Source organism: Macrobrachium rosenbergii, chromosome 3 (assembly GCF_040412425.1).
Source record: "Macrobrachium rosenbergii isolate ZJJX-2024 chromosome 3, ASM4041242v1, whole genome shotgun sequence".
Classification (NCBI taxonomy): domain Eukaryota; kingdom Metazoa; phylum Arthropoda; class Malacostraca; order Decapoda; family Palaemonidae; genus Macrobrachium; species Macrobrachium rosenbergii.
Genome location: NC_089743.1, coordinates 65,328,187 through 65,339,613, shown reverse-complemented (window position 1 = coordinate 65,339,613; position 11,427 = coordinate 65,328,187). Strand labels below are relative to the sequence as shown.

The following is an 11,427-nucleotide window of genomic DNA, read 5'->3' as shown; positions in this document are numbered from 1 at the left end:
AAGGGAGAGAGAGAGACAGGATCGAGAGCAACAGAAGAAGGCGTCGAGCGAGGAGGACACGAGTCTTGCCAAGCGAACAGAAGGCCCCTCGTCAGGCATTAGCCCCCGACTCCTGCAACACCACCTTCAGCACTAGCCCCTTTCTTCTCGACCTCCTCCTCCAATACCTGTACCCATACTAGCCTGGGCTTGGCGCTCCTTGGGCCTATCCGCTTTAGACTCCTCCTCGCCCTACTCGGTCTCAATAGCAACAACAACAACTTCGGCGGACTTCGCCACAGCTGCTGCTACTTCGTCTCCGGGTCCTCTCCTTCCCCTTCCATCTCTCTCTCTTCCACCACCTCCTCCTTCCTCCCCTCTCGATCTTCTTCATACGCATCTCCTCCCCCCACCTTCGGCAGCGGATTGGTGTGGTGAGGAGGGCACTGCAGGGGATGGTTGCTTCGAAGGCCAGATAGCCGAGTGGACGCCCTTAGCCACCGTGGCCGGGGGGGCAGGGTGCGGGGTGGCCGATGGCTTCTCGACCTACGTTCTCGTGTACCTGGTAGGTCGCTCTCTCCTCACGCCCATCGCTGCCCTCCTGACTGCCGCCTCTCAACAAGCCTCAACCATGGTGAGTAGACCAGGCGATAGATAGTGTTCTCAAGCTGAGTAATGTTGACCGTAATAGTAGTAGTAGTAGTAGTAGTAGTAGTAGTATAGACTATAACTCATGATTTTTACGTAAGGTGTAGTATAGGGCATGGAAATTAAAGATACACAAAAAGGTGGGAAATTACTTTGCTTTTCAGAATGTGAGTATATATATATAAAATATATATATATATATATATATATATATATATATATATATATATATATATATATATATGATAGATAGATAGATATATGTATATACATATACACATATATATATATATATATATATATATATATATATATATAGATAGATATATAGGCTATATTTCTCTTTAGTAAATTAAACCTGTATTTTTGGGTGTTCCATTCTACTTCGTATGGGATCAATTGAGATTTCGTCTCTTTATGGAGAATCATTGTCGTTTCATTCAAGTTGAAAAACTGAATAAAGATCCAGGATATTAATTGAGTGGGTTTGCCCTAGCAATACTTATAGCTTAATTCGGAAATGACCAGTAGCTAGCTAACCATATAGTTACTTCTAAAAAGGTAAGAAAATAATATTCCCGATTATTTTAATTGTATACTTTAGCATTAACCATATAATGCAATTTTCGTTTGGTTGATTAGCCAAGATACACAAAAAGTATATTTGCACACAATTTTTATTTGCAGAAAGAAAAGCATATTAATTTTTATGTACGCAGGCGTTGTACAAAAATACTTCTAATATTTTACGTTCCTAAATTAGGTGAAAAAATTAGTGGTATAATTGTTAATTAGAAGTCAGGTAATGAAAATTTGCTCACGAATGATATTAGCTCATGGATGCTTAACCATCTCAGTGGTTGTGTTACTAAATGCACTGCAAGAGACAAACAGATAAAGAAACAAATTTATTCATAGCGATACGTAGAGACTCGGTACAGAATTGTTTCTTTTTCACTGACTTGCCACATATACAGTATATATATATATATATATATATATATATATATATATATATATATATATATATATATATATATATATATATATATATATATATATATATATATATATATATATAAACATATAAATATATAAACATATAAACATATACATACATATGTATATATAGGCTATATGTATGTGTGTGTGTTTGTGTGTTGTTTTGTGCTCTGTTGTGTTGTGTTGTGTGCTCGTGCTCATTACTGAACAGAATATTGTTTTATGTTCTGCCTAAAATGAAGTACCCGTAAGTAATTTGTAGCCGTGGTGATTAATTCAAATTATAGTTTTGCAATTTTTCTGTTGGCCTTTAACTTGAATGCAGAAATAGTGAACACTAATGGGATCCGTTAACTTTTTGATACAAAAAATTTTTAGGCATCTCATTTCTAAGGAATTTCCTCTTAACCAGAATTCAATATAATTTCCGGTTTTTGTGTAAATTAAAATGACTTTAAAGTGAATACAAGATGTCCATTTACCGATCTACGTACACGCGCACACTATATAGGCTATATATATATATATATATATATATATATATATATATATATATATATATATATATATATATATATATATATATATATATATATATATATATATATATATATATATATATATATATATATATATATATATATATATATATATATATATATATATATATATATATATATATATATATATATATATATATATATATATATATATATATATATATATATATATATATATATATATACATACATATATATACATATATATATATATATATATACACACCATTGAGTTTTTACTCAAATGAAATAGTTTTGACCCCGGGCCATAGGAAGTTGGACGACCACGACTGAACCTTTGACGCATATACGCATAGATTGCCCTCCTGTGTCACAGCATAGTTGTCAATGTCAGGGAATCTTCATATTGCGTCAAAACTTTCAGAGACTGTCCACGACAGTCATATATCTCATGACGAAGGCGATTCTTTCAGAGTTTGATGTCTCTTGTTTTTAATCCGTTTCTCCCCGCATTACCTAAGATTCTTTGCAGCGTCCCTTCGGCCCTTAGCTGCAACCCTTTTCATTCCTTTTACAGTACCTCCGTTCTTATTTTCTTTCTTCCACCTTACTTTCCGCCCTCTCCTAACATTGTTGCATAGTGCAACTGCGAGGTTTTCCTCCTGTTACACCTTCCAAACTTTTTTTACTCTCGGTTTCGCTTTCAACGCTGATTGACCTCAGGTCCCAGCGCTTGGCAATTTGCCAAAATACTACTATATTCTTATTCCGTTTCTGTCGTAGAAGGACCTGGGATTCGTGTATTGAAAGTATTTTACAAATATTTTCTGGCACCCTCAGTATAAAGGTTGATTACCTAGTTAGGAGTCATGGAAACAATATTCCTTTTTTTTTTTTTTTTTTTTTAGACATTTATGAATGATATTCAAAACGCATTTTTAATATCAGTTGTATGGCTGAAGAGAGGCTTGAAGATTTAGTCCACGGATCTGGGACGGGTTTTCATATTGTACTCTCACCTTCTAAGTCTTTTATTTTTTTTTATATTTTTACCTGTGACACATATCAAATGAATATAATAACATATGACTCGCTTAGTTTATGTTAATGAAAGTGTTTAGAGAGAATTGTAAGGCGAGAGATACCTGAATCTACGAAACAGTTCTATCTGTTAAGAATAACAGATTGATTGAATGACTGTTATCTAGTATGAGAAGTACCTTGGTCACTGACGCCGCCAGTCAAAGGGATGATCAGTACTAGAAGTATTAACACTATCTATATTCATGATTAGATGAATTTCTTTTTCGCTATTGGTAACGCTACCGTGTCCATTCCCTGTCATTTTAATTGAACCGTTCTTCAAGGGGAACCCTAATGTATGCATCTTTTGAAAAAGCGTGTGGGCCATGCTATACATCATTCTTTGATGATACAGAGCAGAGTCGTAATGTTTACATTGCTATAGTGCCCTTGGAGAAAACGGCGTTCAAAGGCCCCTTTTAAATGCCGCTCCGAATTTTTCTTGCCCTTGAACTGCTCTTGATACCGACGTTAGGATCTCTCTCTCTCTCTCTCTCTCTCTCTCTCTCTCTCTCTCTCTCTCTCTCTCTCTCTCTCTCTCTCTCTCTCTCTCTCTCTCTCCAACTATTGGAAGTATCTACTCTTTCTTTTTTTATTTTCTTCATAACAGTTTGACTTTCTCTCTCTCTCTCTTTCTCTCTCTCTCTCTCTCTCTCTCTCTCTCTCTCTCTCTCTCTCTCTCTCTCTCAGATTGTATTTACTTTAGGCTTGTTTATATGAAACCGACTCTCTTCCGGTAGGCGGTCTATCTCGCTCCTTACTAAATAATTCACGTCTTACCTACTAATCGAGAGTCGCACACCGCCACCACATTTGCCTCCGACTGAAGAAGACTGCTTTTGGTCGTTAGTCTGTTGTTTGTTTTAATTCCACTCCACCTAGGTATGTAAATATAAAACATTCCTTTCTCTCTCTCTCTCTCTCTCTCTCTCTCTCTCTCTCTCTCTCTCTCTCTCTCTCTCTCTCGTTTATGTTAATTATAATGACTTTAATTGAGATTTTTTCTTTTTTTTTTTATCCCAAACTGACCTATCTTCAAGCACTTGTTTGAGGAGAGAATTGGATCAATATTTATATATATATATATATATATATATATATATATATATATATATATATATATATATATATATATATATATATATAGTTACGAGTTGAAGAATTTACTTTTTAACCATTTTTTCTTAGTTTGTCAGTTTACTCTATATTCTTGCCCCCTCAGAGCTTAACCGAAATTGTGTTCCCTCCTGATTCAGGTTTACAAATGACGGATGCGGCTGATGTAATCGGCTCCTAATGTAGTTATGGATGAAGGATTGATGTAAATAAAAGTTCATGTTACGTGTATGTTGAGAGAGAGAGAGAGAGAGAGAGAGAGAGAGAGAGATCAAATTATGGAGAAAATAAAGAATAACGGAGAGAAACTTATAATGGTTACAGAGAGAGAGAGAGAGAGAGAGAGAGAGAGAGAGAGAGAGAGATCAAATTATGGAGAAAATAAAAAAAATAACGGGGAGAAACTTATAATGGTTACAGAGAGAGAGAGAGAGAGAGAGATTGTTATCTAGACAATAAAAAAAAAAAAACAGAAAAAGGGGGAGAAACTTCTAATAGTTACACGAAGTATTCGGTCCCCATGCTCGCCCCTCGATCCAAAAGTGGTCTTCCCTTGGTAGAGCAAGAGACCCTTGTTTATGAGACCCATGCGACAGATATAAGGGGTATGTTAATCGAGGTCAAATTCTCTGGTGGGGGGGAGGGGGCCGCGGGGTGGAGGTCATTAAAGATGTATAGGTCACCTCCATTACGACGCCATTAGCCTTTTAAAGAGTCCTTTAATTTCTGCGCTCGGGAGGTGTGGACGAAGGATCTGCTGTTTTGCATATAGGTCCGATGTGTATATGTGCGCGTAGAGAGAAAGAGAGAAAAAGAGGAAAAGAGAGAGGTAGCAAGCATTTGGGTACACATCACGCCCACGGGATATCTCTCGGTGACGTCACGTTTCGTCAGTGTTCAAGTAAATGATGTCACCGAGTTTCTCAAAATTGGCTGTGTAGTCACTTTCAAGACTATGGTGGTTGACTTTGTATCGAATTACATCCTCTTGGGGCTTCACTTCTTTAATATCATTTTCTGATAATGCGCATTTAGCCCGAGATGTTTCTCTTTTTTTAAATTTAATTTGTTTATCATCGCCCACATTTTGTGATGGGAGACATGCTATGTTAGGAACTCAAGGCCCGTCATTTGGAAGTCTTTCTGCTTGGTATTCTTTGGAAGCTTGAATTTCAAGCCAGTGTTCCCTGTGGGCTTGTTCCACATGAATAACGTTCATTTTACTAATAATAATAATAATAATAATAATAATAATAATAATAATAATAATAATAATAATAATAATAATAATAATTCAGTGAGTATTTTTTTTTTTTTGTGATCTGTGGTCATACAGTTCATAGTTGATGACTGTGCTTCGCCGAAACACATCAGATGTGTTCGTTTGTTTATCGAATATGGTAACATAACACAATGTTTCAATTCAGGTTTAGGTATATAAATCCTCGCTCGTCCAAGTGATGTCTTCGCACATTCTAAGAACTAAGCACATTGACTTGTGATGTGCATAAAAACATGAATAAAGATCCTAATGTATTCTTACTTGAGGCATTTGAACTTGATTCTAGGTATATAGGCTATGCATTTTGGCTTGGCATTTATACAGTACTTTCTACTTTCTAACTTGAGTGACTGATATAGTAAGGCTTGAGGTATTAAAACATTTTCACATGAAAAATGATGAAAGTCTTGTAAGGACTGTCGTGGTAGTAAGTTTTTTTGTTTTTGTTTTTGCTAAGGAAGGTTATTTGAGTTTGGAATCCTTGGCATTTTCTTAAATTGATCTCGTAGGGTAAAGAGTTTTCTTATACAGCCCCTTGGACAATTTTCAGTCGTAAAAAATCAACTGAGATTTATGTGGTATTGCGGTAAATATATTGTTCAGGATAGTTCCAAAAAAAGTTTTCGTGGTTGAAAGGTCTGCTTTGCGACATGGTCACAGCAGTAAACAGTTTATTTATATCAGATACCATTTCAAAAGGGAGGTTTTTCCAATGACATCAGAGTAACTGTTTTCATACTTACGAAACATTAAATAGAATTACATAACTAGGACTGCGATTAGTTTTTATCTGGCAGCAAAGACAAGGTCTTATGAACGTTTTAAAAATGGTGTTTGCCTTTACCTCTCTCTCACTTATTAAGATGCTTTCCACTCTAAAGGTTTCGGGTCAGTCGGCAGTTGAATGATGAGTATGTATGTGTATATGTAGTATGTATATAAGTATGTATGTGTGTATGTATGTATATATGCTTTACCTTTAGCATATGACTTCTGAATATTGAAGCTGATAACAAACCATGGCACTAGTGTAATGAATCATAACTAGGCTTACAACATAACGGTAAGAGAAGGTTTGTTCCTTCCATTCCCACTCAAGAGACGAAATCCACAAACTGAGTCACTCAGAGTAGCCTACTCAGTTTAGTATTTTTTTCTTTTATTTGTTTTTATTTTTTCTTGATTCCGTAGATCATCGTCAGGTTTCACCTGCCCATAAACTTTTACCTTGAACCCGAGAAAGTTAAGGATTATGAGAGAGAGAGAGAGAGAGAGAGAGAGAGAGAGAGAGAGAGAGAGAGAGAGAGAGACCTTACCTTACAGACCTTACAGTTCGTCCGGGTTGCCCCAGGTCCCTCAGTGTGAGGCACCTCTGATGTCTACCAGAGAATTGCTAATGCATCTTCCGGTATATTTTGCATCTTTCAGTCTTGGATGGTCTGGGATGCAGCTTAAATATTTGTCGAGCTTATTCTTAAACACATCTACGCTCACTCCTGATATGTTTCTCAGATGAGCTGGTAGCGCATTGAATAGACGCTGCATTATCGATGCTGGTGCATGGTGGATTAATGTCCTGTGTGCTTTCCTTAGTTTTCCTGGTATAGTTTTGGGCACTATTAATCTACCTCTGCTTGCTGTTTCTGATATTTTTAGCTCCATGATGTTTTCGATAATTCCTTCTATCTGTTTCCATGCCTGGATTATCATGTAGCATTCTCTTCTCCTTTCAAGTCTATATAAATTTAAGAATTGTAGTCTTTCCCAGTAGTCAAGGTCCTTAACTTCTTCTATTCTAGCTGTAAAGGACCTTTGTACACTCTCTATTTGTGCAATATCCTTTTGATAGTGTGGGTACCATATTATATTGCAATATTCAAGTGGACTACTTACGCACGTTTTATAAAGCATAATCATGTGTTCGGCTTTTCTTGTTTTGAAGTGTCGGAGCAACCTTCCCATTTTTGCTTTGCATTTTGCCATTAGTATTGCTATTTGATCATTGCATAACATATTCCTATTCAACATCACACCAAGGTTTTTAACTGCTTCCTTGTTTGTGATTGTCTCATTATTAGGTCCTTTATATGCATATAGCATTCCTTCTTTATCACAATAGTTTATTGATTCAAATTTATCAGAGTTAAATACCATCCTATTTACCTCTGCCCATTTTTATATATTGTTTAGGCCTCTTTGTAGCGAGTTCCTATCTTCATCACAAGTAATCTCTCTACTTATTCTTGTGTCATCGGCGAAACTTCTCCCTACCGAGTCCTTAACATTACTGTCTATGTCTGCAATCATAATCACAAACAGCAATGCAGCTAACACCGTACCTTGTGGCACACCTGATATTACCGTAGCTTCATCCGATTTCTCGTCGTTAGCAATCACTATCTGTTTTCTGTTTTGCAAAAATTCTTTTATCCATCTTCCAACTTTATCCACAATGTTATGTTTTCTAATTTTTTTCGCTAATATATTATGGTCTACCTTGTCAAATGCTTTTGCAAAGTCTAGGTAAACCACATCTGTATCTTTTTTGTTTATCATATTTTTATATATGCTTTCATGGTGGACTAACAGTTGGGTTTGTGTACTTGTTCCGGGTACAAAACCATGTTGTCTTATATTAAACAAACTATTTTTCATTAAATGTTTCATTATATATTTTTTCATTACCCTTTTGTAAACTTTCATAATATGAGATGTCAGACTCACAGGCCTATAATTACTTGCCTCTAGTCTTGATCCACCTTTGAAAGTTGGGGTAATATACGCTAATTTATGCTCATCATAAATCTTGCCTGTATCTATACTTTGTCTTAATAATATTGCGAGCGGCTTTGCGATTGAATGAACCACTTTCTTTAACAAAATGGCAGGTACACCATCTGGTCCTGCTGCTGATCCATTTTTAATCTCATTAATAGCCTGCACAATATCGGCTTCAGTAATATCTATGTCCGATAAATATTCACTATTTTCATCTCTTATTTCTGTAACATTATCTTCATTATCAATTCTAGGTGTAAATTCACTCATCTTTCTGCTAATATGTTGCATATTTCCTTTTTTTCATTTGCTAATCGCCCTTCAGTTCTTAGAGGGCCTATTTCTACTCTTACTTTATTCACCTTTTTTGCATATGAGTAAAACATTTTCGGGTTTTGCTTGATATTTTGTAGGGTCCTTTCTTCTAGGTCCTGATTTTCTTTTTCTTTTGACTGTATAATCTTTTGTTCTGCATTTTCTATCTTACTTTTTAGCTCCATTACTTTCCATGCATTCTTTTCTTTTGCAAGACCTTTTTTCCACTTTCTGATTTTCTGGAACAAGATCCTTCTGTCTCTTAGTATGCGTGACTGATGTTTACTTTTCTTCTTCGGTATATATTTTTCCACCATTTCCTCTAATATTTTATATAATATATCTGTATATTATCACTTATGAATATGTTTTCCCAGTCTTTGTTTAAGTCCTCATTTATTTTTGACCAATTTATACTTTTACTATAGAAATTATATTTTCCATATCCTTCCCATTTTTTCTACTCTTGCTTATCTCTGTTTTCATGTGTTTTGGAACGGACTGTTAATTCTGTGACATTATGGTCCGAAATACTCGTATTATACACTATTATTTCTTTAACACAGTTCACCTCGTTCACAAATACTAGGTCTAAAATATTATCCTTTCTTGTTGGCAGGTGATTTATTTGCTGAATGTTATGTTCTAGTTGCATATCTAATAGCTTTTCAAATTGCCTCTTATCTTCTGCGCTACTATTACTCTCCTTTTTATATGTATAAATACAACCACAGTCTCCTATTCGTTCTTTCCATTCTACGAAAGGAAGTTAAAGTCTCCGGATAGGAGTATAGTCCAGTCTTTGTGATTTCTATATATATCATCCAATTTGTCAATTATTATGTCAAACTCTTTAGTATTCGGGGGTCTGTATATTACAATGTTTACTAATTTTTCAGATTCAAATTCTACTGCTAATAATTCACATTCTGTGTTACTATATTTCTCACAGATTTTTCCTTGGAAGAAAAAGAGAGAGAGAGAGAGAGAGAGAGAGAGAGAGAGAGAGAGAGAGAGAGAGAGAGAGAGAGAGAGAGAGAGGCTGGGAGAGCATAGGATGATACAGATGGGGGGATAAGCTTCCCCACCCCACTCCCCAAACTTCCCAGCTTCCCCATCTAATAGGGGAATGGCTGATGTGATCAGCCAATCAGTGAGGGATTAGTTTATAATCGTTTCAAGGGAATGCATGGATGAGATTAAGTGGTCATTTTAATTACAGGGAAGCAGTAGGTTGCATGCGCTCTCATGAGATGGGCATTAAGTTATCTCAGGCTTCGCTCCATGGCACACTGATGATGTATTTTGTATTCTGATGTGTTTTGATTAAATAAAGGAAGCTGGGTTGTATTAATTTTTTATTGGGGTGTAATCAAAGTAGTCTATATGCTGTTGATCGAATTAGACTTTTGTATTTTGGGTTCTTTACTAAGTGTAGCACATATAATTGTATTTCAGTATAACCAGATACGGAAATTGGGTTCTATTTTATATTTAGATGAAATGTAGTAGACTATTATTTTTCGACGAATATTGTGTATTGGGTTGCATTTTCTATTTTGAATCATTTTAACTAGTTTGAGGGACTTCGACTGACTTTAGTTAAATAAATGCCGGAGTTTTTGCTGTATTTCGTAACTTTATGTACCGGCATTCTTAGAGAAGACGTCAGGTTGGTTTTGCTTTTGTATTATGCTTTATGTCAGTGAACCTTTGGCCTAAGTTATATATTCCCTTCCTTTCCTGAAGGTTTTCCTTTATCAATATCCTCTGTTCAATTCCGCGACCTATGTCCTTGTGCTTCATCCTCTACAAATCTCCACATCATCTCCGCCTCCCTGTGTCACAGCTCTCGTCCAAGGAAGCCTGGTTCTCTCAACTCTTCTGCTCCGTAGGGGGGTAGTGCCGTCAGTGCACCCTAAGGTTCTTTGCAGCGTCCCTTCGTCCTTTAGCTGCAACCCCTTTCATTCCTTTTACTATTCTTCTCTTTCATATTCTTCTTCTTCCATCTTACTTTTCACCCTCTCCTAACAATTAATTCATAGTGCAACTGCGAGGTTCTCCAGTTACACCTTTCAAACCTTTTTACTGTCAATTTCCGTTTCAGCGTTGAATGCCCTCGTAGGTCCCAGAGCTGGGCCTTTGGCCTAAATTCTATATTCTGTTCTATTCAACTCTTCTGGTTCTCAGAGGAACCCATCTGACACTCTCATATTACTTGACTCGGGATGGTGTCAAGAACATGTCCAATCAGTCTCCATCTCATTATTATGTCACCCATATATGGAACTTCCTCAATTTCTATGAGGTATCGTTTCTCACTCTATCCAGCCAACTGACTCCTGCTATTTGTCTTGAAGCTTTATTTTCAACAGGACAAAATCCATTAAATACAGTTTGATAACCTTATCATGAGTCATTTCTCTATAGGAAAGACTAAAGATCGTAAAGACTAATGTATAATCTTACGTCTGTCTGCAGTTTCAGTCTATTTGATTTCCAAATCTTGTCCAGGCCGCACATATTTTGATATGCTTCCTTTAGTCTTTCACTAAATTCCAACTCAAGTTCTCCCGTACCTCTGATATTACTGTCTATAGATATCTGTAAGACTAACTCGGCAATCTTTCTCCATCCAGTGTTACTTCATGCCTTTGTCTATGGTGTCCTCATTATGTCAGTTTTTCTGAGACTTATCAAAAG

The 11,427-nt window shown here is 36.1% G+C and overlaps 1 protein-coding gene across 16 annotated transcripts in view; it reads left to right on the top strand.

Annotated features, from left to right (window-relative positions):
* Positions 1-11,427, top strand: part of alpha-Catr (alpha-catenin related) — a 771,880-nt gene that overhangs the window by 251,963 nt on the left and 508,490 nt on the right. For 3 of the 16 annotated variants that reach the window (XM_067081054.1, XM_067081043.1, XM_067081032.1), the window contains one exon: positions 1-613. This exon is cut by the window's left edge. The exons of 10 other annotated variants lie outside the window; for them this stretch is intronic. In XM_067081054.1, coding sequence (XP_066937155.1) covers positions 611-613 — 3 coding nt within the window. In that variant the 5' untranslated portion in view covers positions 1-610. The remainder of the gene's footprint in view (positions 614-11,427) is intronic. 3 more of the 16 variants (XM_067081061.1, XM_067081111.1, XM_067081050.1) reach the window with 3 other exon arrangements.